The following is a 27164-nucleotide window of genomic DNA, read 5'->3' on the forward strand; positions in this document are numbered from 1 at the left end:
CATTGAAGAAAAAAAGTTAAAAAAAAATTATTATTTTCTTTCGTGCTCTTGTGAGGATCGAACCCGTACGTGTGCAACCTCACGTTTCTAAGACGACGCCTCTAACCACTCGGCCATACGTCTCGACGAGAAAATTAGAGGAACGTAAGCTTATGTACGTGAAAGATGAATCACGAATCGTTTGGTCCGCATTCCATTCTCATTTTCAGTTTTAAATTGCAAAATTGTCAACCTCATGAGGAGATTTCAAAGAATAAAATGCATGATTACTGCAGCTTATTGTCACATCTACAACATAAATAAGTTTCAGAGGAAATGAAGCAAAATCAGCTGAGATAAAGGTGCTTAAACGTTGTCAAGTCAATGCATGGTTTCTAAAAAAATCACCTCCCATAGACAATACACGTAAACTTGTCCGATTTTGCGTCTTTACCTTTAAACACAATTTAAAGCATGATGACGTCATCAAATTTCAAAACCATGACATGGACTTGAAAGGCAAATGTTCAAAGTACAACATATCTGAATTTGGGATAATATTGAGCTTAAACAACAGAGATACGAGCAAATGAATGTCAGAAACAGTACCTCAAAAAAATTAATTCCACTTTTTTGATTTCAGATGACGATATGATGACGTCATAATGTAATTATGGAAATAATGATACTTGAAACGTCAAGTCCAATTTATATGCTTTTGTAATATGCAATAAAAACATGGGGTCACCTGACGTTTTAAAGAGCTATGGCGAAATAAACAAAGACATGTTTTTTCACTATATTTGCACATAGACGCGCAGGCGAAATTTGAACTTTGACGCAAGTGCATTGCTTTGTTATTTGTAGGAATCGATTAGAAATCAATGGATATTGTTGCTCAAAGTATCAGGAATCCAAATCTGTCAAAAAAAGTGTATTTTCATGTTGCTGACGCGCTGTGCGCGCGAAAATGCGCGGACGGACGCGCACGCGCAAAATTGTTTGAAACGCATAAAATTGTCTGAAACTTCGAGATTTCCCATTGGAAAGTTGTTTTGAGCCTTTTAAAATTTTGACGCGCGCTTACGCGCACTTAATGATGTCCTAGGTAATTAGCATCAAAAGAAGTAAGATAGAACGTGACCTGAACTTTATGTCCACAAAAAATGATACAGAAATGACCTTTAGTTATGAAGTTATGATCGATCATGTAACATGGTCCAAAAATCACAAAATGGCGCCTAGACGACGTCATAGATATGTTACTGTCATGAAAACCTTATTGTGGCTAGATATTGTCATGAGACATGTTCCCTGAAAATGTCATGTTATTCCGTAATGTCATTCTTGAGATATTGATGACACAAAATTGTCCAGAAAGAAAGAAGAATAAAAAGAAATAAAGAGAGATTTTGACAATCACAATAGGTGATACGCTGATAGCGTATCACCTAATAATGACATTTGCATTCCACTGTATCAGGATGTTACAGGCTGTGGCATTGTGTTTTCCTGTCAATGTATTTGAATGCAGAGTCATGTTGCCAGTTTCCTTAGGTTGCTGGGCTATAAACACAAATATTACGCAAAAAAATCAGAAAAGAGCTATCATATTCATGTTAGCAAGTAGATTTAGGACAAATTTCTTTGTAATCATGAAAAGATGTATCGAGTCACTTGAAACAATGTTGTCGTCATTGTTTTTTCTGTCATTTTCATTCACAGGAAGTCAAAGGTGGAAAGTCGTATACAAAATGCGGGTTCGTCGACATCAACCTGGCCGAGTTTGCGGGGGCGGGGTCCACGTCGAGAAGATACCTCCTGGAGGGTTACGACACCAAAAACAGACAAGATAACAGTACATTAAAGGTGCGTATCGGAGCGTCTTCATGGCTCGATTGGCCGATGTCATAGCGAGTACCAATTATTTCTTCTCAGAGGGGATGAAGTGCAAATGTTTGTGGAATCAATATCATATCAAGTTTCGTAGCATACAATACTTTCTTCACATCATGAGATGCTTGTGCTCTTTGCGAGATGTGACACGTGGTCTGTTTCCCACATGGACGGCACATCTCACTCACATGGGTCCATTTACCTACAAACCTGGAAGCACAGGAGTACGGTGGAGTGGGAAGGCTAGCCGGTTCGAATATATTAGAAAATCCTCGTAATGAATTGTGTGCAACTCTACTCTGCAATCATTTACACAAATTGACAAGTAAGCAACTCTTCATTCGACTGCAAGAATCATCAAGATAGCATTTTGGATTCTAGTACACGAAATTAGCCAGACATTCTTGAATGCTGGTCGACTTTATTGTAAAAAGGAAATAAAAAACAAAGCAAACATTGCTCTGGCACATTATTGTTATGAAGCCCAGCGAATGTATCCTTTATGCTGTATGTGTGTAAAATGCATGTAACACAGTACTTCGTATCATCACAAGTGGTGATTAGTTTACACCATTAGATGAAATTACACTGCAGCCACTTGTGTCAGAGTGCAGTGTGGACCTTTACACTGTGTTGGACACTTTGAGGTGTAGTGTTAGTTTGTGACACCGAGATGTGGTTTATGAAAGTAATGTATTCAGTTTAGTGACGCATCATTCACCCTCCCACAATGGCTGTGAGTGCCATGGCAACTCCCTTATCCCTAGTCATGAATAATGTGATTTTTTGCTGTTTCTTCTGTGGTTTTTGTATGTGCTGGTAATGACTTGCCACACTGTTACTACATTGTATAGGCCTACCCACATCTAAATTGTAAGCATACCCAGGACAACGAACATACACTGTTGGACAAGGGAACTGCAACATTCACCTCCGAGAATGCCCAAGTGCCAAGTGAGGCAAATGGGAAAAATATTTTCCATGTATTGAGCGACAGGATATAAAGGCATGGGGGGGGGGGGGGGAGGGAGGGGGGTCTACATAAAAAGACAACTCTCATTATCATAATGTTCTGCAACCAACGCTGTCCATAGGGGACACACAGTTTCAGAATTCAATGTCACTTTGTTGAGCACTGCTTCCAGTGTATCAAATTGACAGCACTTGTACTGCTGTATGTGCTAGAACTGATTTCCACGAGAACTGATTTCAGCATCGAATTTGAAAGCGTCAGCGTTGCAGATCTCAGCCAGCAGCCATATCGAGAAGTGACGTTAGTATGCACCAGAAAAATGGCTGGCTGGGCAAAGGGGGCCTTGAATAAATCATGAGCCACGGCAAGTCGCTGCCTGCCCTGCCCTGCACTGAGATCCCTCAATCAACACAAATATGTCCAAAACAAATTCAGGTCTATTTCTCTCAGACAGAGTAAAGCTGCCTTTTTTTTTTTTTTTTTTTTTTTTTTTTTGGGGGGGGGGGGGGGGTATATACCAAAAAGCTATCTTCCTTTCTATATCCTTTATACCCTACCCTCTCTCACTCTCTTCAACCCCCCCCCCCCATGAAAATGATAGTTATATGATGTGCAGAAAATGTTCCAATTCCTGTTCAGAATTTTCCTTCATAATTTTTCAAAGTAATCCTTTGGTAATACTACTAAAACATTTGGGCATGATGTGCAACTGAACGGACGATATCACACGACTCTTAAAGGACAAGTTCACCTTCATAAACATAAGGATTGAGAGAATGCAACAATATTAGTAGAACACATCCGTGAAAGTTTGAGGAAAATTGGACAATCGATGCAAAAGTTATGAATTTTTAAAATTTTTGTGTTGGAACCGCTGGATGAGGAGACTACTACAACTTGTGAGTCATATGCGTACAACAGTATAAAGAAAATATAAAGAAAATTCAACATATTTTCACTTTTTTCGCATAATAAAAGAGCACTTGACTTGCCTCTTTCTAAAGGCAGGGGGAATAATATTACCCATAACATTTGTCGGTAACGAGTCGGGGGAATGTGTACTTTTTTCATAAGATGAAATTTTGTGAAATTCTCTTTATATTTTCCTTATATTGTTGTACGCATGTGACATATAAGTTTTTCACACACTGCAGTAGTCTTCTCATCCAGCGGTTACTGCACAAAAACTTCAAAAATTCATAACTTTTGAACGGATTGTCCGATTTTCCTCAAACTTTCAATGATGTGTTCTACTAATATTGCTACATTCTCTCAATCCTTATGTTTATGAAGGTGAACTTGTCCTTTAAGTATCCCATCCACGCTCAAGCAAGGTGTTAGTGAGTCATTGCTTTTCACATCATTGAAAAGAGTGAAGCTCAGTCAGCTCTTTCCTAACGTCCATAGAGATTCAGTCAAGCCTTCGTAGACTGGCCTCTTGAGGGAAGCATAGAGGTGGCCTTTCTTGGCAAGTGACCATTAGGGACAGGCTGGTGGCCATATTGACTTTATTACATTGTGATAGTTGCAGTAATCATCACATGCATCTCTCCCATATAACACAAGTGACTGCAAACATTCATAGAACATTACTGAGTTGCTTATAAATATCAAATATGAATGAGTGAGACCCCCCCCCATGTTTTCTTCACTGCGTATCAAATACTGTAAGCCTAAGCTGCTATTTTCGCAAGCAGATATTTTCACGAATGAGGAGGTCGTGGACATTTTTGCGAGATGTTGTTTTCATGAATTGACACAAAGCAGTCGTGAGTGCACTATTACACCAGTACATGGATGACATTTTTGCGTGTTGTTAAAATTTGTGGTCCAACAGTGATTCATGAAATTCACAAAAATAAACCATCACAAAAATAACAGCTTATACAGAAGTTGGGTAGTTAACCTTGAAAATTCTTTCCGTTTGTCCCACTTCCTTTACTTCTCGTCCCTTTTTAATAGAATAATACCTTTTCCCTCCGTCATCTTCTGCTGTAAGGGCTTTATTATTTTTGAGTGTCAAATAAATTGTTCTCAAGAATCTTTTTTCTTTTGGAAAGATAGAAATGGAAGGTGGGAGGATGTTCTAACTGTGATTTACTGTGCTTGTCACTGTTTCAAACATATAACATAATTTTCAGAGGATCTGGGACGTGTGAATGTACAAATAATGCCTCTTCCCATTCTAGACTTCTTTCCCAATAAAAGAAATAAATATATTTGATTTATAGGCTAACAAACATTTTGTAGGTTCATGATATTTTGATTTATTGGCCAACAGGCTCAACTTGTCAGTTACATCCTCTCTTTCTCTCATCATACCAATTCTCCTTCAGTGATAAATTTAAGAATGTGTGAAGTTCTTATTGCCCAACTTATATTTTCAATGTGGTATCAAATAGAACAAGTCAATAGGGCAGACAGAATAGTCTAGACACTGAAATTTTCAGCAAGGCATTGGCCTACTGTAAAAGCGTGGAAATTGCTGTAATATTTGCAGTGGACTGAGCTCTTGTTTAAATAGCAACATGCATCATCTTTGGAGATAGTTAGAGATGTAGGCCTACAAAATTGCTTTCATCCACAAAGTCAGCAACGAAAAGTCCTCCAAAATTGGTGGTGCAAGAGAAATTAATTTTGCAAAAAGTTTCCAATTTTACACGTAATATATGCTTGGCCATAGTAGGAGGGAAAACACCTGAACAGTCATAAGAATTATGGAGCCTACATGTTTTACTAACTCCTGGTAAAGTAATGTTATAACATGTGAATTATTCTTTTAATGGCAGTACACTGTATTTGATTACGTGACATTGCAGTAAACTGTGCCCTATAAGCTTTGAATAATGCTCCTTTTGAAAGAGAAAGGATATTAAAGGGTGTGTACAGTTCTGGTCGAGGTGAGGATTTAGCTTTTAATGTTTTGTGAGATATTCAGAAACCACTCTATGAGATGTCAAAGAGCATGCAATTCTAAGGGGTATCAAAAGTTTATTTGATGAAAATCGGTTTTGAAATGGCTGAGATATCCAAAAACAAGGTGAAACAAAGAGATCCTAATAAAAGGCGTGGCCTGTCGCCTTTTATTGTTATCACTTTTTGGGATATCTCAGCCATGTGAAAACCAATTTTCATCAAATAAACGCTGAATCCTTCTTTAAATTACATGCTCTTTCATATTTCATAAAAGGTTTCTCATTATCTCACTTAGGAATGTTCAAAACATTCAACCAGTACTGTACAGTCCCTTTAAAGAGAGAAGAGAGACAGAGGAAAAGAACAAAAAACGAAGAGAGAGAGGTTAGGAGAATTGCGCTAGCCCACAGCAGATTATCTCATTTCACTGTCACGTTTATTTTGATTTCCTCTTTCTGCCCCCAGGTCAACATTGGAATGTTGCTACAATCTGGCGATCCCTGTTTCAAAGCGTGAGTATTCAAATCATTCCCTGGCCCGGGCATTTGTTTTCATGACCTTTATGTTCTTCTCGGATACAATGCATTTTTTTTTTTTTGGTCAGTCAATAATTTCAGGACTGGCATGGTGATAAGATATTCAGGGAGGATGCATGAAATAGGAAGAGATAAGTATATGTCTATATAAAGAGGAAAGCTACAGGTCACAGGAAAAGAGAGTATGATATTAAAAGATTTTGAGTGTTTGTGAGAGAGAAATAGACTGTAATGTAGATTCATATCATATGTTGTTATTATTTTTTTTATTATTATTATTATTATTATTATTATATGTATGATTTATTAGATATCATGAAAGAAAGTGGAAAGTGTTGCATAGAGTTTGCATTGTCCTTTTAGTTGGAGGAGACATAAAATTATGTATGCAGGATTTATTATGTTGTTTATCCTTTGTAGGTCAGGTGCCTGCAGTAAAACTAAAATTTGGCTCATCAATTTTTATCATGCTTTGTTTTATTGAAAAGCGATCGTGCGCACAATCCATGGATCAATTTACTGTGTCCATGTCCGTGTTCACAGTATTTGAGTAGAATCCTCTCTAAATCATCATGTGTGTACAAATGTTTGGAGGATGAAGTTATTCCCGTCTTTAAAAATGAACGCAGTAGAACAACTAGGCCTAATAATGAAGAAGAAAATGTTTTACATCAGTGTATAAAGGGTGGGGATGCTTTCACTGAATGCGAAGAGTGCGCATCATACACCACCAAGTTGTTGTTTGAATGGTCCTATGGGTCCGTGGCAGACATTTTTGATATATTAGTTTCTTCCGGTGACATTCCCTGCATATGCTGCAAAAACCGTTATAATATCTTTGTCCGCAAAAGTGAAAAATGAGATGTAGATTCGATAAAAGCATGAGGAATGAGTGACAGAACAGAGGAATGAACAGCGGAATGAATGACAGAATGGAGGAAGCAGAGCTGTTGGCACTGTCCTATGAGCTCAAATAGAACCGGGGGTTCATCGCAAGTTCAATCAATTCTTGAGACCCAAGAGAATCTGTCTGAAAATATTCTCCAGCCCTGCTTAGAGATGAGGATACAGTATATACCACTGCTCCCCCATGGAAAGACCAACAGGTGTGCAAACAAGGGTATGTCCAAGGTTATCGTGTACGTGGCCAATTTGCATGGCGGGGATGAGGGATTGCGGCAGCCTGTGTTTTTGACCGTTCCATTCAGTACAAAGTCATCTACTTCTGTCAGTAAAAGGATTTTGCATTGAATTCCTGAGGATCAAGGGTGAATTAAAGTTCAACAAAAACGTGCCGTTGGAAAAACGAGAGTTCTTGCCCCCTATTTTCCCCTGTATTATTTGGGAGACCTTTATTGTTGTTTGTTTTCTGCAGTGAATCAGTGTGAATCAAAACTACTTTAAAAAAATGCATGAAAAACATCTATCTATCATGAGATTAGAATAAGGATAGAGGAGATTTTTGAGTGGTATGTTTTTCCAAATCAGACCAGAGGATCGGGGAAAAATGAGAGCAAAATTTCATTTTGAATGCTAGTGGTAGGCTATCTTAATAATAATAATAATAATAATTGCATTTATATAGCGCTTCATACTGACGTTTCTAAGCGCACTTTTGTTACTCATATCTTACAATGATATCCTTGATATTGGGACCCTTCTTGGTCACATTAACTGTAAAATATCAATGTTTTCTTATGCAAATTATCAATGTCTTATCATTGTCTTCAGAATCTGTTCATAGAGCAGCTTTACTGTTGAAATGTCAATCACATTCATGTTATGAGATATCTCTCTTCATATAGTTGCGATATGAAAATAATGCTCTGCAGTCCATTTTCATGTGGTTGTTTTCCTGGGGTTTACTGAAGCTTATGGTAATGTTCAAGCGGGTATAACATTAAATTAAATGCTTGAACTAATCAATTTATTTTTTTTTTCGATGCAAATATCCATTTGCATGTGAAATTTTGTGGAAAATCAGGAGATCTTGGGGAGCAAAAGATAGAGAGAAAAAAAAATTAGACAAAAATTTCTGCTTTTCTGTAGCTGCCATTGAGGTGGAAGATTCCCAGGTCCTAGCCCCTGCCCCATGGTCCCCAATTTCTGCTCCCCCCCCCCCCCAGTTTTCACCAAGGACAAATTTGTGCCAGTTTGTGCGTGTGTTTGCATGTTTTTCAGTTGGCATAATATTTGAAAGAAAATGGAAAAATAGGGAGCTCCTAATCCCCTTCGTTATGAAGTCACCCCTCATCTAATGACGACGTTCACAGGGCGTGCCATGACGAAGCTAATGGTAGCTTTCTAATGATGGGGGCAAGATCCATATAGTAGAAGGAGGGTGACATAGTGACATGAGAGCTATTTTGGTCCAGCTGAAGAGACAGTGAGTTCCCCAAACAACTCATATCCTGCTGCCAGCTGTATCCGGCCTCGATTACAGTTCTTTTGAGGTCACGCCGATCGCTGGCTACGCAAAGAGTCTCGCGTGACACCGATCTCTGCGAACGTTGGAGTTTGATTACACAATGTGTAAAGGCATAAAGGGTAGTATGCACATACCAGAAAGCCTACAGACCTGTCTGTTTTCACTAGAATACACCGGTATGGCACGGTAGTGCGAGAGTTGTGGCATTTTTTGAGGAAAATATTGGCGATCCATCATGCTTTTCACTGCTCCGTGATTCGTTGATTTGTTGCCATATCTTATAGGTAGGATTGGACTCAGTGTGTTGTAGTAATATGCTGTCTCTGTTGAAAACAATGCAACAATATTGTGCCATGTGGAATGGATACAGTCATAATCTTTTCTTCTGCCTTTCCTTTCAGCTCTGTTAAAATGCCCCAAGCATACCTCTCACATCTCCTTCAGAAAACAAACAATGCTTGACGCCCACTCATTACTAATGTAGGCAATGAGCATCGAAACTGGGATCGAGAAATCATTGTAGGATGTATCCACGTGCAAGTGATATCGATTCCAAGTGATTTCATCTATACATGTGGCTTATGCATGTTATGCACTGATAGCAGACTTATAGTGACTTTTCAAGGAGTCTATTGAAATAGATGAAGACTATATCAATTTTACTTTATTCAGACCAAAATGATGTATTCTGTAAGAATTTGCAGCCTGTTCGAAATACTCTCTCCCTGCTGACAGAAATCGGTAGGTTGTGTCGTGAATACGTTGGGCTTTAGCTGCGCAAGCAGCATTCCTGACTTCAAGCATGCATGAAGCCCGGAAAAGACATTGTGCTGAAATTGACTCTATTGTCAAACCAGATCCAAGAGTCTGAGGTACAATAAAGACTCTGCCATGGATTCTCTGCCATGGTGAGCTGTGATCATATATGCCGACGTCTGTGACGATGACAGTGATGATGTAATCAGCTTGGGCCCGGGCAGAATCCTGACACACGAGCTGTGACTCAGCGTGACGATCCACAGAACAATAGGCTTGAAGGTGCTTTCTGGATGCCATGCAAATGAATAACCTTGCAGTAAAAACTACAAGGCAGGAATTAAAGTCTGATGAGTAAAAGTGCACCTTTTCCATTTTATTTCTTCTCTCATGTGTTTTAGTTTGCAATACAACACTTAGTCACAAATTGATCTTACAGCTACACATTAGCAATGGCAGCTTTACATGCATTCACACTGTGTAGAAATTATTTAGAATGTATTATCAAGTCAAATGTAGACAACTTGACAATTTAGAAGGTTGAAGCTTTGGATCTGCCTTTTATGCATTTTTAAAATGTGTGATGTTATATGTCACCCCAACAAGACAGAATTTACCAGCACTTCCACAGTTGCTGATGTAGTGACCATTGCAATGCTAGCAAACTGAATGGCATAGAACACAACTGACGCAAAGACTGTGACATTCCAACTCCTCATGGTCGTGGTACGTTTAAAACACATCAGAGCCGACTCTTGATTGATCGCATCACTGTAGATTTGGCCTGGGAACGTCAACCCGGGCAATTTCTGGTAAATTAAAGAGCGTGAGCTGTCACTCTGCATTGGACGTTGCGTGACTCAGAAGCTGCGGATTGCCTGTCCCGTGTTCCTGTCCAGTTTGGTGAAGTTTTCTTGGAGAAATCTAGATCTTACTCATATTGCCCAATTTGTGGGTAACTCCCAGGCACCTGCGGAGGGGAAAATCCATGGATGCGAGCCCCCGAAATAGAACTGTGGCTGGTTAACAACATTTGAAGGATTGCAGTAAATACTAAAAGAGTCATGTACAATGCATGTCATATTCCATGTGTTCCAATGTAGCAGGGAATCAGACTTTTTATCTACCCTAGGTGGAAAAAAAAAACCCAGAAAAAGATATGCCCTCAGGGTAGAATAGGAAACTTTTGCAAGAATGTGTGATGAGTGAATTTCACATCGTGCTGTTATGCAGAAGAGAGAACTGTACAGAGATATGCCATACATGTAGCCAGTCTAATTGTTTGCAAATTGGTACTTCTCCACCATGGTTGAATTTGTGATTGTGGAGTACAGTACTGAGCGGAGAAATGTATGCGTGCAAGTCACATTCATGTTTGGATCAGAGTTGATATTTTCGTGTGTTATAAATTTTGTGAGTAACACCCAATTCGAAAAATTTATGAAATATTGGTGTGTGCAGTATTTTTGTACACATTTAAATGTTTCCCCCAAATTTTTGCATTTATTTATTGTTTTTGGTATTTCTGGTGAGCACAATATTCAAGTTTCTGCACTCCGTTTTTTTTTTTAACATTTACAATCAATTTACAAGTATGACATTTAGGAAAACATAATCATGATATGTGTATAGTTCCTCTTCAAAATAGATCATTCATATGTGTGTGTGTACACACACTTTGTAAGCTGAACTTTTGTAAAATGTAAATCTGTGGGGAAATTTACCTCTTGTATCAAATGCTTAGAAGAAACATGGTACCTGCAAATTTTTTGTGAGGGATGAACATATGGCAGTGTTTCACATTAAGGTCTATTTTTCCTGTAGCAATGTATTGATATCAGTTTGTTCAACATATTTGTGCACAGTTGATATAACCTGTGAGTAAAGTGTTTGCTGCTTGCCTTCCTTCCCAGTATGATGTTACGATTTAAAGGATGAGTTCCTCTTCATATACATGTGGATTGAGAAAATACAGTTATATCGCTTGAAGACATCAGTGAAAATTTAAGGAAAATTGGGCTCTCCGTTCAAAGTACTGAATTTGTAAAGTTCCATCACCACCATGGCTGGATGAGCAGACTACTACAGCTTCTGATGTCACATGTGGAAAATGATATAAAGAAAATATAAAGAAAATTTGACATATTTTCACTTTTCTTGCATAATAAGCAAACACTGGACTTACCACTTTCAGAAGGCAGGGAGAATACAGTCACCCTCAACATACGTCAGCAACAAGTCGAGGAAATGTGTACTTTTTTCAAAATATGAAATTTTGCGGATTTCTCCTTATATTTTCCTTATATTATTCCATGCGGGTGACATCATAAAATGTAGTATAATTTCCATACAGTATTCTCTCAAATGGGCATGTAGTTTACATAAAATTTACTTAATCTCTCCAAAAGCTACATGTACTCTTGCCAAACTCCTGTATTGGGTGTCTATAGATAGTATGGGCATCATGACTTTCTGTCAGTAATTTAGCTACTTTAAATCCCATAAAACTCAAAGTTTATCATTACACAATTCTTTAGCATTTTAATACCATACATATATTTGTTCCAAGTCATTGGAAAATAGAAATTGGTCAGTAGAAGATGCCCACGTTGATGAGAGGATGTGTGTGATGATATTACCACTACCTTCTCCTCAACTATGACCTATTTCATTACTTCATGAAAATAAATCTATAGTCATTTTTCAAGCCATGACCCTTGTGTCACCCTATTCTGACTCTTGAGTCTTGCCCCCCCCCCCCCCCCCCATTTTTCATGAATGGATGCAATCTTTTTTTGAAGCAGGAAAAAAATGAGCAGACTTTGATAAATATCCTTATTATACAAATCCTGGACAAAAGGTCTGTTGACAGAGTCAAAAATGGAACAACAGGATAGCACACAGACAACAGGTCACGAACTTTGTGGACTGAGCGGAATTGGCAGAACTTGGGAATTTGGTAGAACTGAAAAATTTGTGTGAACTTCAAGGGTAAGGGTTTTCATTGCAAATATCAAAATACATCACAAGGGAACATGGAAATAGCTATATACAGAAGTTGAGAAGATTACTACAATTGTAGAAGTGACAGGTGAATTACCTCATGAATACACTTTGGTCTTTTCATTCAGGACAGATCATTAGACCAGATGCTGATGTACGATATGGCCAATAATAGATGGAATCCTGAAAAATATTTCATTCATATTTTATTGTTGTTCTGTCGCATTCCTACAAAGGCTCAGGAATTCTATGAATGCTTTTGTGAATGCAGACTCATAATTATTGAGTTGAGAGCTATTGGGAATTTTCATATCACCAGAAATCTGGCGGAATGACTACACATTGCCAAGGAGCCCGATAAAAGTAATAACAAGGCTGCCTTGTACTGAGACTACTCCATGGGCAAGTTACACAAAATGTAACTTGGAGATATAATCAGGTTGAGATTATATCTGGTCCCATTGTGTGTTGAGCCTAGTGATGATAACAATGATAATGCTGATCCTAGCGATTATACTGTAGGTACATCAATTGGTGTCAATAACAATGGAGGATGCCATGTTTTTTTAGCATGATATTTTGCATCAGGTATTCAAGCAATATGTCACATGATTAATTATAGTGTATTTGATGCTACTATAAAAAAAATGACATTGAAAAAAAAGATGGTAAATGTTAACAAAAGGAAAGAGGAGAAGAAAGAAGAGAAAAAGGTGTGAAGAGGAAGTAGAAGAACAAAAAGAAGTAGTATTGTCTGTTTTTGTACTATATTAAATGTGACAAAAATGTTTATAGGGGTTTAATGATATTATAATTTATATGTTACAGTACACAGGGAACAATAGATTCTATTGGTGCAATTTTTTAATTGATGACTTGTTTGACAGCCATTCATTATTCAACCAGAAGTGAAAGATTTTAGTTGTTTCCAATAGAATACTTATACACATGCCAGAAAATCAAAAGAAAACAATGAACAAACACAAGTAGCCTATCAGGCAATCTAGACAACCAACGATAAAAATGTGTTTTGTAATAATTACAGTACTTTACTGTTCAGTCAATTATGTGTTGGTGAATTTTAACAGATATAACCAATGCTGGCAGTTACAGACTGTATTTTCATCCCATTCTATTGAATTTGCTTTATCTGACTGCAGTGTTATAGCAGTCAGTGCATGGTTCCATGACTGAATTTTTGTGTCATTTGTAGAATGTTTGTTTGATTCTCAGTGTGCCACTGTCTTTGAGCAGTGCTAGCATTTGGAGTATGGAGTTTTTCTTACCCTAGTCAACGATTGGAGAAATAAGTATCTTGCTTTTTATGGTTTGAATTCATGTATAAAAGACCCAACAAGTTATGTGCTTTTGCTTCTTCCAAGGCTGAGATAGAAATGGGCTACACATAGAGCACAATCTATACGATACTTTATGCTTGATCACGTCATCATACCTATAGCTCAGGTATATTCCTGGATAATTCTGGAGTGTTTTTCTGCATACCGGTATATAAACAGAATGAAGATAAATGTGATAGGTAGGTCAGTACAGAAAAAAGAATAACCTTCTGCACTCTATTTGGCCCCAAATTTTTAGTAGCACAAAAAGATGTGTATTCTTTTGAGTTTCTTTCTCTCCCATTCTTGATTTATGTATTATATACCAGTATATCCTTTGTTAGCCTTGAGAGCAGCCATTAGCAACCCACCTTGACAGACGTGCTGTCATTCTAGAGCAGAGAGGATATTATCTGGATTACAGTTGCCAAGTGGCAACCAGGATTTGTTGTTGGTGTTGTCTGCATAGTTCACTTCACCTTTTCTTCCTTTTTGTTTTCAATCGTAAAAGCAAAATGTAATTTTTCAGCTCAAATTCCTGCTTGTGAGCCAAAGTTCCTTGAACTGTCGGTGGCCCAGTTCCTATTGTTGTTGGTTTTTTTAACTTTGCCTGGGTCCCATGACAAGCCAGCTGATTTCTAAAGAAAAATGGTCTTTGGTGGCCCAGACATGAACCTGCCTGGGCTAATCTGTCAGCCCTCAACCATGAATGAAAGAACCAAGGGTTCAATTGGCATGAAATATTTTAGGCTTTTAATAGCGTGTTGCATTCATGGACTTCACTTTACCTTCAAACTTGGGAAAAAAAGGCAAAAAATGCAGCATTTATATTCAGTTTTCTTCAATGTGGTTAAAATCTCAGACTCTGTAGTTTCTATTCAGACCATACAGAGTTTGAACTACATTTTAGATTGAACCATTTCAGCAACTTTTTCTTACCACACTTACAATGGTGGGTGTAGGTTAATAGCATCACTCCAAAATGTATGTTTTTTCATCAGACTTGTTGTAAGAGTCAAAGTGTAGCAGGACATTTGGGGAATCTCTCGAGGTGAAGAGTGTTACACTTTTCTCTCCTCATTGGTGTGTAGTACCTTCACTTGTGAAGAAATCAAGAGCATTGTTGGAATGCAAATAAAATATTGCAAAGGATGAGCAAAATCAAATCATAGCTTTTAACCTTCAATAGCTTGCCAACTGGTAGGAGCATGGACCTAGCTACAGTAGGTCCATGGTAGAAGAAAGAGTCATAATATTAGTGGACGTGTTTGCACTTGCATTTTAGTAGCCATCATTGCTTTCATTACCTCTGCAAAGGAATGAGAACTCCAGCATCTGCGCTGATGACATTCAGTGTGAGTTTAAACAAACGGATTATCTTGGCTGTTGGCCAGTAAAGAATTCAACATATGGAGACTTGCATGTTATGTCTTTTATCAATCAGGCACATTCCTGTTTAAAAAAAAAAAAAAAAAAAAATGATAAAAAAATATGAGGGGGGGGGGGAGGGGGAAGGCAACAGAATGAAAGTATGTCAAACACACAAGGCTCATGTTTGATGGGAGTCAACCCAAAATCATCATCATTCTTTATTCTTTTCATCCTATTATGCTCCTATCGTCCATCAACACAGCAAACCCCCTCTGCGCGATGCGGTGAAGATTTCTTGGACAAATGTCATGTTTAGCTTGGCTTTTTTTTTTTGGGGGGGGGGCTAAATGTTGTTGACTGGCTACTGGTTATGTGAGGTGAAATCATGCCATTATGAAGACTCATTCAGCTCCAGATGCAGCGAAGCAATACTTCAGTTTTCTGTTGAAGCAAAGAGGCTAGAAAGAAGAAAATAGACAGACAGACAGACACACACTGACGAAGACGACGTATATCTGTGCAAAGAGAGGAAAGGAATTATGATTGCAGCTACGTGATATCTGCAGAAACTGTTAAAAAACAAGATGGAAACAAGACGTAAATCACGGCTAAGATCCATCAGGATTTTCTTGACTGCTCCTTTAGACAGTCCTGAGCTGGCATTTTTTTTTTTTAAATTTAATAACAGATAAAAACCAAGTTTACGTGCTTCGTACTAGAGAACAGCATGTTATCACATCCCAGGTTTTATAGGAGATCGTGCACCTTTTATCGCAATTCAGTCCTTTTGATTTACACATGGAGTATAATGATGTAAGAGGCCCAAAGGATGACATGAAGAGATAAGGAAATATAGGAGAATATTGGAGTACCCCATGGCACGTCTGTGCAATATGATCACTGGATTGAAGTTTTTGTGTAATTATTTTTCGACCTGCCAAGTCGTTTTGACCCTGAAGGTTTAGGCCAAGGGAGCTTTATACGACTTTCAGTTTTTCGTGATGGAATGTTTGCCAGTCTCTCTTGCCATTCTGCCAAGTCAAGGTTGAGTAATGTTTGAAGCTAGGCATACTGAGTATATGTGTGTTATGGTTTTGAAACAATCACCTCTCCAAACAACATTTATGTGATGCATCTGTGCATACATAACATATATTGTATATAGGCCTGTGTCATGTATATTATATGGCATAGAGAGTGAGATTTATATCTGTTTCATGTGAATATCAAGAAATGAGTGAAAATATATAGATATGAAAATGATTAGAACAAATACCGGATCTGTTAATCGTGTATGCTACATTATATGTTATGTTTCATACCAGTGCAGAGTTCAAGACGAGGTGGGTACAAGTGTTATAAGTGGACGTAGCTGGTTTTTCCATCTCAGTGTTCTGTTATTGATCATGTTGACAATCATGTCAACACAAGTGGAAAAAGAAAGCAAATATATCGGTGAGGTCTTGTGGGGAGGGGGAGAAGCACCATGATGCCGTTTGGCTGTGGAAATGATCTGATAGTTGAATACTGAGTGACATTATGGTGGCTCAATCTTTAAAACCTTGTTGCACTTTGTTGATTTGAGGCTAGAAACAACAGGACCATTCTCATTGGGATAAAAACATCATGCTATTAGAAGTATCATGTGCAATACTCCCAGAAACTTCATAATCTGTGTTGTCATTGGAGCTAATAGTGCAAGTCTTCAGACAATTTTTGCTGCCATTTTCTTTTTTTTTTTAAATGAGATGTGCCGTATTGTGGAGCAATGCCTTTAAAGGACAAGTTCACCTTCATAGACATGTGGGTTGAGTGAATGCAGCAATATTAGTAGAACACATCAATGAGAGTTTGAGGAAAATCGGACAATCCGTTCAAAAGTTATGAATTTTTGAAGTTTCTTCTCAGTCACGGCTGGATGAGAAGACTACTATAGGTTGTGATGTCATATGAGTACAACTATATAAAGAAAATATAAAGCAAATTCAAGATATTCTCACTTTTCTCACTTAATAAAAGAACACTCGACTTCTCTCTTTCAGATGTCAGGGGGAATAATATTACCCCTAACATAAGTCAGCAACAAGTCGAAGAAATGTGCACTTTATTCAAAAAGTGAAGTTTTGTGAAATTCTCTTTTTATTTTCCTTATATCGTTGTACGCATGTGACATCATACACTGTAGTAGTCTGCTCCTCCAGCAGTGATTGCACAGATATTTTAAAAATTCATAACTTTTGAACGGATTGTCGGATTTTCCCCAAACTTTCACTGATGTGTTCTACTAATATTGCTGCCTTCACTCAATCCACATGTCTATGAAGGTGAACTTGTCCTTTAACGTCTGTTTACTTCTGTGTGGGTGTGACAGGAAGTGGTGTGGTAAAGCCATGAGCTATACTACTGACATTTTTTCCAATTGGATGGCTGGTGTTTATTTTGTCTCTAGAGATGACAATGACATAATGATGGGAACAGGTGGAATCACCACTTGGGTTATCTTCATTAGACAGTGACCACCAGAAAAGGAAATTGCTATCATAGTCCTTTTAAGGGTTGGTGTCTGGAAGATGTCTCTTACCAAGATTTTTTTTTTTTCAGTGAAAGCAGTTTTAAAGACATTATTGACCATTTGCAGATGAAACAAAAACCCAGCTTTAGTGCTTCAAAGTAGTTATGTGAGTTAGGGATAGAAACAACCAATGTAAGAATGTTAATCAGTACAATCAAATTAAGTATTGTTAGGTATACAAAATGTGAATGATAGTTAAAATAAAATTGTTTCTAAAATATACTATCTACAGTTATGGTTTATGGAGAAAAATAGTGATATTTCCTATTTTAGCCTTTTTTGCATTTTTTTTTGTATGGTAGGATGTGTTGTGATACAACTGAACTACACATATGCATCAAATGTGATAACTCAAATATTTTTGAATTTACTGCTCTAAACATTAGGCCTGTACCATAATGAGATTTTTTTAAGCCATTTGATAAATATAGATGACTAAATAAATAAATTAATGTCCCATCACACACAAGAATTATTGGTTGTTGCGTCTCATTACAAAAATGGTTTTATCTTTTAAATAGCATTTTAGGGTGTATATGAATTGGCCTATGGGGTCATCTTGATTAGGGAGTAACCACCAGAAAAGTCAACCACAACATGGTCCAAGGATGTATACTTGCCAAGAAACTGCTTAGATACTACATGATGAGCAGTACCAAGCAAACTTCTGTCAGGGGAAGTTACCTCCAGATATGAAGCTCCTAACGACCAGTCTAGGGACTTTGCCAAAGACAATAGCATGTATCCTCAGCTTTGTTGTTGGTATAGCTGGGCAGATTTTCAGTCTGGAGATATTTTTCTGAAATTTAAGGTGAAGAAGTATTCGGCTTACATTGTTGCTATATCTGTGATGTCTGCATCTGATTTGAAGTACTTTCATTCGGGTGTTAGTGTCACGGGTGCTGTTCGTTATTCCGAAGGTTCGCTATACCGAAGGTTCGTTATTCCGGATGTTCGTTAATCCGAAACACCCAAATTCCCTATACCTAGAGGTTTGTTAATCCGAAAGTGAAAAAGGGTTCGTTAATCCGAACATTTGTGGCATTATTCCGAAGGTTCGTTATTCCGAAGATTTGTTAATCCGAAAATAAAATTCGGAATAACAAACCTTCGGAATAACGAATCTTCGGGCTGAAGAGCCTTCGGAATAACGAACCTTCAGAATAACGAGCTGTAACCTAGTGTCACATACAGCGTAGTAGTGATTGTCTTTCTTTTTCCTTTACTAATGGGCAGGGAACTTGTGCTTTTTTATTGCAAATAAAAGGGGATTGTGCAAGGACCATCACTGCAATCATGAATTGGATTGTAGCATTATTCCAATATTTGACATTCATCTTCTGACAAAATGACAATCATTTTAGTGGGCTTTGTATATAGAATGTCATAATTTTTTTAATCAGATACAGGCAACTGTCGCAACTACGTATGATATGATAAGATCTTTTGTTGACAACAAATGAGCCTTTTCATGTCCCTAATTTTCCTGACCTTATTTCAGTGCCTTATTTGCTGGCATTAGTGATCCATGTGTCCAATACAAAGAGTGCAAATTCTCAATAAAAGTGCCACTGCAGCTGGCGGCAAATTGTCGCTCTTCGAGCAAACCGCTCAGAGTCGTGAATGAGGTCAACAACCTTTCAGATGAGAGCTAGCAAAACGGACCCCGTTTACAGCCCGGCCTCAATTGCGCGGCCGAGCCCCGCAATTTTGTCCGTTTACACTGCTGGGCTCGGCCGCGCTTTTGATTCAAACCTTTCAATATTTTGTCGTAGTGGCGCTCTGCTTGTAAACAAATGCAATTTGGTATTGTCTGGTTTTCAGACCCTTTGCCAAATGAATTCCGTGGCGACGAAGTCGCCGTTCGGGCAAAGGCCTTTGCCGAAGGAAAGAATCCTTTGCAGGGCAAAACCACCTTAAACTATACTAGTTTTCGACGTTGAGGAGGTTAATATCCTGAATAGCGAAAGATACAGGCAGAGGGTTTGGAAGCCAGACTCAAATTGGCCGCGCAATTGGCCGCGCATTTGGCCCAGTTTGCGTTTACACCAAGAAAAGGCCGGGCTCGGCCGCGGCCGAGCCGCGGCCGAGACCACCTCCAGAGCGAGGCCAAATGCGAGGCCAATTTGGGCCTCGCATTTGGCATTTTGCGCGTTTACACTGAAGCGGGGCTGGGCACGGCCGCGGCTCGGCCACGGCCGAGCCTCGCACTGTAAATGGGGTCTTATATTCAGCACAACACATCCTGAGCTTATAACAGGCAAGGACTTTCCAATATTTTCCAGCAGAGTGACATGAAATAAACAAGTTGATCAACATGTACCTGGACTTGCTTAGGTTACAGTTTGGGATTAATGCAAATGTTCAGGGAGATTGAGTTAAAACGATATGTGCCAAAGAAAACCAGCGACGAGTCTGTGTCTGAGTTAATAAAGTCTTTCAGGTGAATCAAAGGTCAATGTTGAACACAAAACAAAGTCATGGTTCAAGTGTCAGGCAGCTCTATGTGGTTGTCATGAGTCGCTGCCCGGACGCCAGGTGATTATGCCTCCTGTGTTTTTTTGTTTTTTGTTTTTCATTTTACTTATGCACTTTTTTCCTGTTTATGTGGGAATTTTCTGTCTTGGCGACCATTGTTGCTAGGCGTGGTTGACGATTAAGTCAAGATGTGGGTTACTGTCTACCTTATCCCCAGTCGTGTGTGAAGACGTCACTGGGCATGTTGAAAAGGTCATTGTCATAATAGATGCTCAGGAAGTGTAGGTACATCAGGACTTGTAGGTGTAGTTTGTGTTTGTTCAAGCTGATGCAACCCATGTTTGCTATCTTTTTGTAGACTCAGTTGATATCGGAATCATCTTTTGATGTCATGATAAAGGGTTTAAATGGAATCAAGTATTCATGGTGGTGAATTATCCAGAGTTTACATTTTACAAATGAATGGTCTCATGGACAAAGAACTGTAAGAGTTAGCATTTGTTTACAATTACAGGATCAGTCATGCGGTGATATCTGTTTATCCTTGAAGTATCATTCAAATTTGGTTCTTGTGGGTGTTTCTTTATGGAGAGATTGATTTATGGACTCCCTCCCTACATTCCAGTTATCAATAGCAAACAAAATTGAAAAATCATTAAGATTCAGTTTGTTGTAGGCATTTCCTTGTCGAGAGGTTGATGTATTGTATCCCAACATTCCAGTTATTAAAGCATACAATACTGAATCAGACAGTCTCTTTAATAACAAAATAATATGTTTGAGTGTCTCTGTTGCTTGACAAAAGCTATGGAGGCATTGCCATGTTTTCGCTGTGTTGTCTGAACTTCGCGTAACCTTGTGTCCCCTGCTGAACCTTGGAACACCAGGCATTGAGCGTTAGTCTTCAGTAAAATAGGTGATCTTCGAGCACTCCTTTCTGTGACATTCTAAGCTGTGGAATTTTGATAAGGTTGGAATTGAACTTTGAGAGCTGAGGTTTCATGTTGAAAAACAAATTAAAGAAAGGAAAGAACTCAACAACAAACAAATCCAAACTCTTGCTTCCTGTGCAATTCATAATCATGACACTAATTGAAAGTTATGGGTAGTTTATTGGGAGGGTGTGGTGACTTGACACCAGTAGTGCTACATTCCTCTCTCTTGATTGACAGTTATAATTGACACCTACGGTCATTTCTTCCTAACTTTGGACCCAACCTTCTTCTTTTGAGTGATGACAATGCAAATCATGAATAAAAGGCCAAGTGGCATATATTTGGGGGGGGGGGGGGGGGATGGAGGAGAGTGGGGTGGTGACTTCTAGGAGATACTACATCTCTGACACACTGTTAGTACAGCTGAAGGGCAGAATCGACTGGCTGGCTAGAAGGAGTGGTTCATACATACAAGAGAGGTGTAAGGGACACTTGAGTGCCTTGAGGATTGATGGAGGGATGGATGGATGGATGGATGGATGGATGGAGAGATAGAGAGATGAATGGATGGATGGATGGTGGAATATATGAGATGGGTAGATGGCAGGGTAGAGGGATGGGCTGCATCATGGTTCCACATTGGACAAATGGATGTGATGGATAAGGGGAGGTAGGGAGGGGTCGTTCATGAGTCCATTTTACCAAAGGATGAGGACCCTGATCATACCAAGGAGAATGAACTTCAACTCGCCTAGTACCCCTGGATTACACAAGGGACATCACACCCATGCATACATTTTATCTTTATCCCTATTAAGTTTGCTGTTGGTTGAGACAGATTTAACCTTGATGTGTGATGTGGAATTGTATTTAAAGTTCATATGAAGGGATCCAAAAAGTATTTCAGCATTTATACCTCTGTGACTGAGGCATCGTGCACATTTGTCTTATTATCAATGTACTCTGAAATTCATTCATCTTTTGTATACGTGTGCTCCTGTTGAGAGTTGTAGGGTGTATAATCTCTACCTTTTTTGTTCCCATTTCATCCTTTTCTATGCCAGTGAGACAAATGCGTACAAATTTCACACACATTCATGTACCTATGGGCAGAAAATCATTTGGTGCACAGAGGGTAATAGTGTACATAAGCATCTGCAAGACTATCCCATCACCATTGTAAAGTTACATAATTTGTCAGAAACCAGTGTACTCAGAACATCTTTTATTACAAACTTTTTAATGGCAATAATTGAAAACTTAAAATTTTATGTCAAAGTACTGAATCATGCTTTAAATATCTTCTTTGTTATGTTTTGTTGTGAAGCTGTTGCCTCCTCGTCCAATAACAGTGGGAACACGACTTGTTGAAAGACTTGTTGAAACGTGGGTGATGGGCATATTTGCTCAAGAGCTCACATATTTGCCTTAGGGAGGTTAGCATTTGCATCAGAGCTCAAGTCTAGGGGGAGTGTGGTATGTGTAGGAGTGTCGTAAACACATTGTAAAATTATATCGCATGCAGAAAAGGAAAGATCAGAAATTTTAAAGATATCACAGTAATGTGATTCAACATTAGTTCTTCAATTAGAAAATAATATGACATTTCTCTTTCAGTGTACAGTGTATGTGTGTATTATTGTTGTTATAAAGGTGACAGTGAGGGTATGAAAATGTGTGGTAGACCAATCATTATTTATTCCATAGCTCATGAAGTCAGGTGACTTTAATTTTTCTTTGTTGTGTATATGTGCGTTTGTGGGTGTGTTAATATAATGTACTGAGGACCAAGCAAGAATGATCTGAACAAACATAAACCGCAGGCATTCTTGATAGTTGAGTACAAATCGTAGGTGTGATAGACTGCTTACTGTGTAATGGTGTCTTCAAATTAGGCCCACTCTGGTAGGAGTTGATTAAGGCTGCTCCAAGACACGAATACATAGAACTGGTACTGGTAGTCATCATTTGAGTTCAACTTATTTCTGGTTTTTTGATCCACTAACAGGTGGTTATCCATTTCCTAGCCAGAAGGGAGAATACCGTGTATTCAGTTGTAGTAACAGTTTTTAAATGGTGGTCTGTGAAGGTTCAAAAAACAAAATAAACAAAACAAAACCCTGTTCATTGAAGCACTGCCCATTTGGTAGCTTTTCCAAGTGTGTGTGTGTGTGTGTGTGTACAAGGGAGGGAGGATTTCAGATATATTTGCACCAGAGATATAACTGACATAAAAATCTTGACTTTGCCTTATCTGGACCAGCACAAAGAGATACTCTTTTGCTGGTTTCTTGCTGCTGCTATACTGCTGTGTCAGCAAGACATTTGTTCCTTTTCCTTTAAAGGAATGGTACAGTTTTGGTTGAGATAGGGGGTCGATGTTTCCAAAGTTTTTTTATGATGATTTTTTGAGATAATTGATTTAGAAATAAGAAAGAGCATATGATTTTAAGAGGAATTCAAAATTTATATGATGAAAATTGGTTTTGAAATGGTCAAGATATCCAAAACAAAGAGATCCCAATAAAAGGTGGGACCCAATTTTTATTAGGATGTCTTTGTTTCAATTTATTTTTGGATATCTCAGCCCTTTCAAAACCAGTTTTCATCAAATAAACTCTGAATTCCTCGTAGAATTGCAGGTCTCTTAACATTTCAGAAAGTGGTTTCTAAATATCTCGCAAAAAGTTAAAGGCTAAATTCTCACCTCAACCAATACTATACTATCCCTTTAAACAAGCCAGGAAGGTGGGAGGACCCCCACAAACTACAAACAGAAAGAGCAAAACAATGGCTCCTTCCTCGATCCCAGTGGGAGACAGGGGTCCTATATTTATTATTCAGGAGATGGGCGTAAATGATTGTTTCTCCGAGGCATCTTTGCTGAAGGTGCCCACATGTCTCTCTCTCTGAATATTTGCTGAATTTTAGTTTCTGTTAGCTGAAGGATTACATCATGAACACTGGCCTTGTTTCCAGACAGTTCCTCTATTAATGTGATGTGTGCCCCATCAGTGTTGTACAAATGTATGTATTGTCTATGTCTGCTTGTTCCCTTTAGTTTATCGCTATTTTTTTTTCAGACCCTTGGCAAGATTTATATCCAAACTTGCTAATGATATTACTACAGGTAAGGAATACAAAGTGTTGAAATGGTAAAGGCTCCGCCCTCTTTCCCTGTCCTTCCCACCCCCTCCCCCCTTCCTCCACAGGGGGACCAAGGGGACAGGCCATGCAAAGAGTAGGATACCCAAAGGCCGATCATTTCATAAACATCAAACATCTAATTGTTATCCATAAGTTGTAAAGCCAAGGATATACTGTAAAACCAGACACATTCGCAGCATGAAACTTTTACGAACTGGAGCCACCAGCCTTTTTCGGGCATGAAACTTTCACGAATTGCCACTGGCATTCAGTGCACTGTATACAAAAAAAAAAAACACCAACAAACAAACAAACAAACAAACAAACAACTGTCACATGCATTTTACTTTTGCAAGTCTTGGCTCCTTGCAAGATTAGTGAAAGTTTCATGCATGCGAAACCTATGTGATCCCCACAGGGGCATATGGCCAGCCTTCTTGAGAACCGAGATTTAAAATTTGCGTGAACATCTCCACAAAGTTTATGCAGAAGTCATACAGGTTAAGCTGTACCTTTAATGGGTCCAGAATGATCATTTTTCATGAAGCCCCAGAAGAGGTAGTCACAAGTTAATTACTGATGTATCCTAGAGGGATACCACAGAGTTGAGGAGAGAGTGGTTGTTTCAAGTTTGATTAATATCTTGAAGCTCAGGTGAGCATCAAGCCCCCATAGGGAGCTTGTTAGATCGTCATCATTATGACCTGATTGTTATTTTTATCCCCCTCTCATTATGACCCGACAGACCCGACTTCAAGCAGCACCAGCTGCCTGGCGACGTGAAGCCGGACACCTTGCTCTTCGGCAGTCTGGCCAACCGGAACGGGGAAGAGATGAACCGTGGGGGCAGCATAGCAGGCAGCAGCAGTACCTCCAGCTCAAGCTCGAGGAGTAAAGGTGCCAAGCATAGAACCAACGTACTTACCTCAGGTACATCTCACAAACAGGAATGTTAATTGGGGAATATTGTTGGTTGTTTGTTGTTGTTTTTTTGGAGGGAAGGGGGTTGGGGGTGGAAGAGATTCAGGGAGGCTGATTTAGTCATGTATATTATAAAGTGGTTGCTAAATGTCGTGGCTGCTTTGTCATATGCAACAAAATTTGGAATAGTTACAGGACCAGTGGAATATCTAAGATTGCGGCCGCCAGTTTTCAGGCCCTTCCAAAGTCATTACACATTGTGTGATACCGAACTGCTGTAGGATTGTTCATGAGAAGTTCTATAAGAATGTTTTGTGATTATACTTATTTTCCTGTTTAAAAATATGCTGCTCTTACTCGGCTAATTCCTGTCTTGAGCTATGCTGATAATCGTAAGCTCTCAAAATGATGATCGTTTAAACTTTGTTCAGTGTATGTGAGGAAGAATAACTTGTATTTTGCTGTATTGTTCAAAATTCTTCATTCAGGTGAGTGGAATTATTGAGTTTCAAATGTATAGGTGAAGTATCAAAGCACTGACCACTGTTTTTTGGGATGTTTGAAGTAAACACTTATGCTAAGTAATGCTTTGCACATGATTATAGAATGTTATTCTTTAGCTTCTCTGTACTGGAAATTTCTGCATGATAAAATGTTTTGTGTTGAAAGTCTATTGAAGTTATTCCCAGTCTTATGTTTGGCAGTGATTTTGAGAGGTAATCCCATCCTGCATTGAAGTCCAATAGCATGTCTTGGAGCAGGAGGTCATTCTTCTGATCTCTGGTTGCGAGGGAGATGTGAAAACAAATCAGAGTTATGCTAGTAGAACACCAGACGACGTAGGCGGATATGGCCCCCAACGTGCATTGATCTCCACACTCACACTCCTGCTTCAGTTTTTTAGTGTCTTCTTCTTGGAGGACACGAATACAGTCCCTTGCTGTGGTGGTCATTATGCAACAACAGCCATTGTGTCATCCGCAGACACGGGGTCACTCAGTCGCATGGAACCGGATTGATCTTGCGTTGCTGGTGACCCTATTCCGCCGGAGAATAGGAAGTTATTGATTATTGTCCTTGGCTTTTTGTGCCAGTCAATGTTGGATGTTAACACATGAGGAGGCTACTCTTGTTTCATGCTGATGCATTCATTATTAAGCCCGAACTTTTTTGGTAACCATCACAGCAATCTCGGGTGGCTCATCTTGTGTAGGTTGTGTGTGCACCTTTGCTATGGTGACTTTCAAGGGGAAAATGAATAAATTTCTGACAGGAAATCAATAGCCTATCATGTAAACATAACTTCAATTACCATTGACCTTGACAGCCCCTCCTCCTCCTCCCTTCCCCCCCCCCCCCCCAGTCCTGCAACTATCCCCCACCCATCCTATAAAACATTCTTGGCTCCTGAAACTGCCATATAAAACTTTTATCCATTTAAATTACATTGCCTTACATTACATTAATGTAAAACCAGAAACATTTGCAGTGAAACTTTCGCAAGTTGAAGACACCTTAAAATTTCCTGGTAGGGACAGGGAAGTACATACACATTGTTCCCCCCCCCCCCCATCCCATTTGCATCCACTAGTTAAAGCCAAAACATAGTTCTCAGAAGGGCTTGAAATTCATCTTCAACCACTTGGAATCTGCTTGCAATATATCAAAAGGTTCTACCAATGAAGTTATCTAGCTGATGCACTTTACTAGGATAATGAATATTTTAAGATCAGAAGTGTAAAATGATATCAATCATATTGGTACAACTTTTATGTCAAGCATCCTCCCCATTTAGTAGTGGATTGGTAGAATGAATGCAATGGTCCATCATGCCCTAGCAGTCATACTTTCCAACAAAGCTGCATGACTTTTACTCTACAGTGACAAATTGGTTGATACTGTAAATGTCAATATTT

General features: G+C 38.8%; 1 protein-coding gene across 1 annotated transcript in view; it reads left to right on the top strand.

Annotated features, from left to right (window-relative positions):
* Nucleotides 1–27164, top strand: part of LOC139721362 (early estrogen-induced gene 1 protein-like) — a 98914-nt gene that overhangs the window by 61512 nt on the left and 10238 nt on the right. The window contains exons 3-5 of the mRNA XM_071632679.1: nucleotides 1705–1848; nucleotides 6230–6276; nucleotides 25073–25257. Coding sequence (XP_071488780.1) covers nucleotides 1705–1848; nucleotides 6230–6276; nucleotides 25073–25257 — 376 coding nt within the window. The remainder of the gene's footprint in view (nucleotides 1–1704; nucleotides 1849–6229; nucleotides 6277–25072; nucleotides 25258–27164) is intronic.

This window comes from Diadema antillarum, unplaced genomic scaffold (genome assembly GCF_040938485.1).
Source record: "Diadema antillarum isolate AM-2024a unplaced genomic scaffold, OU_Dant_1.0 scf00000141, whole genome shotgun sequence".
Classification (NCBI taxonomy): domain Eukaryota; kingdom Metazoa; phylum Echinodermata; class Echinoidea; order Diadematoida; family Diadematidae; genus Diadema; species Diadema antillarum.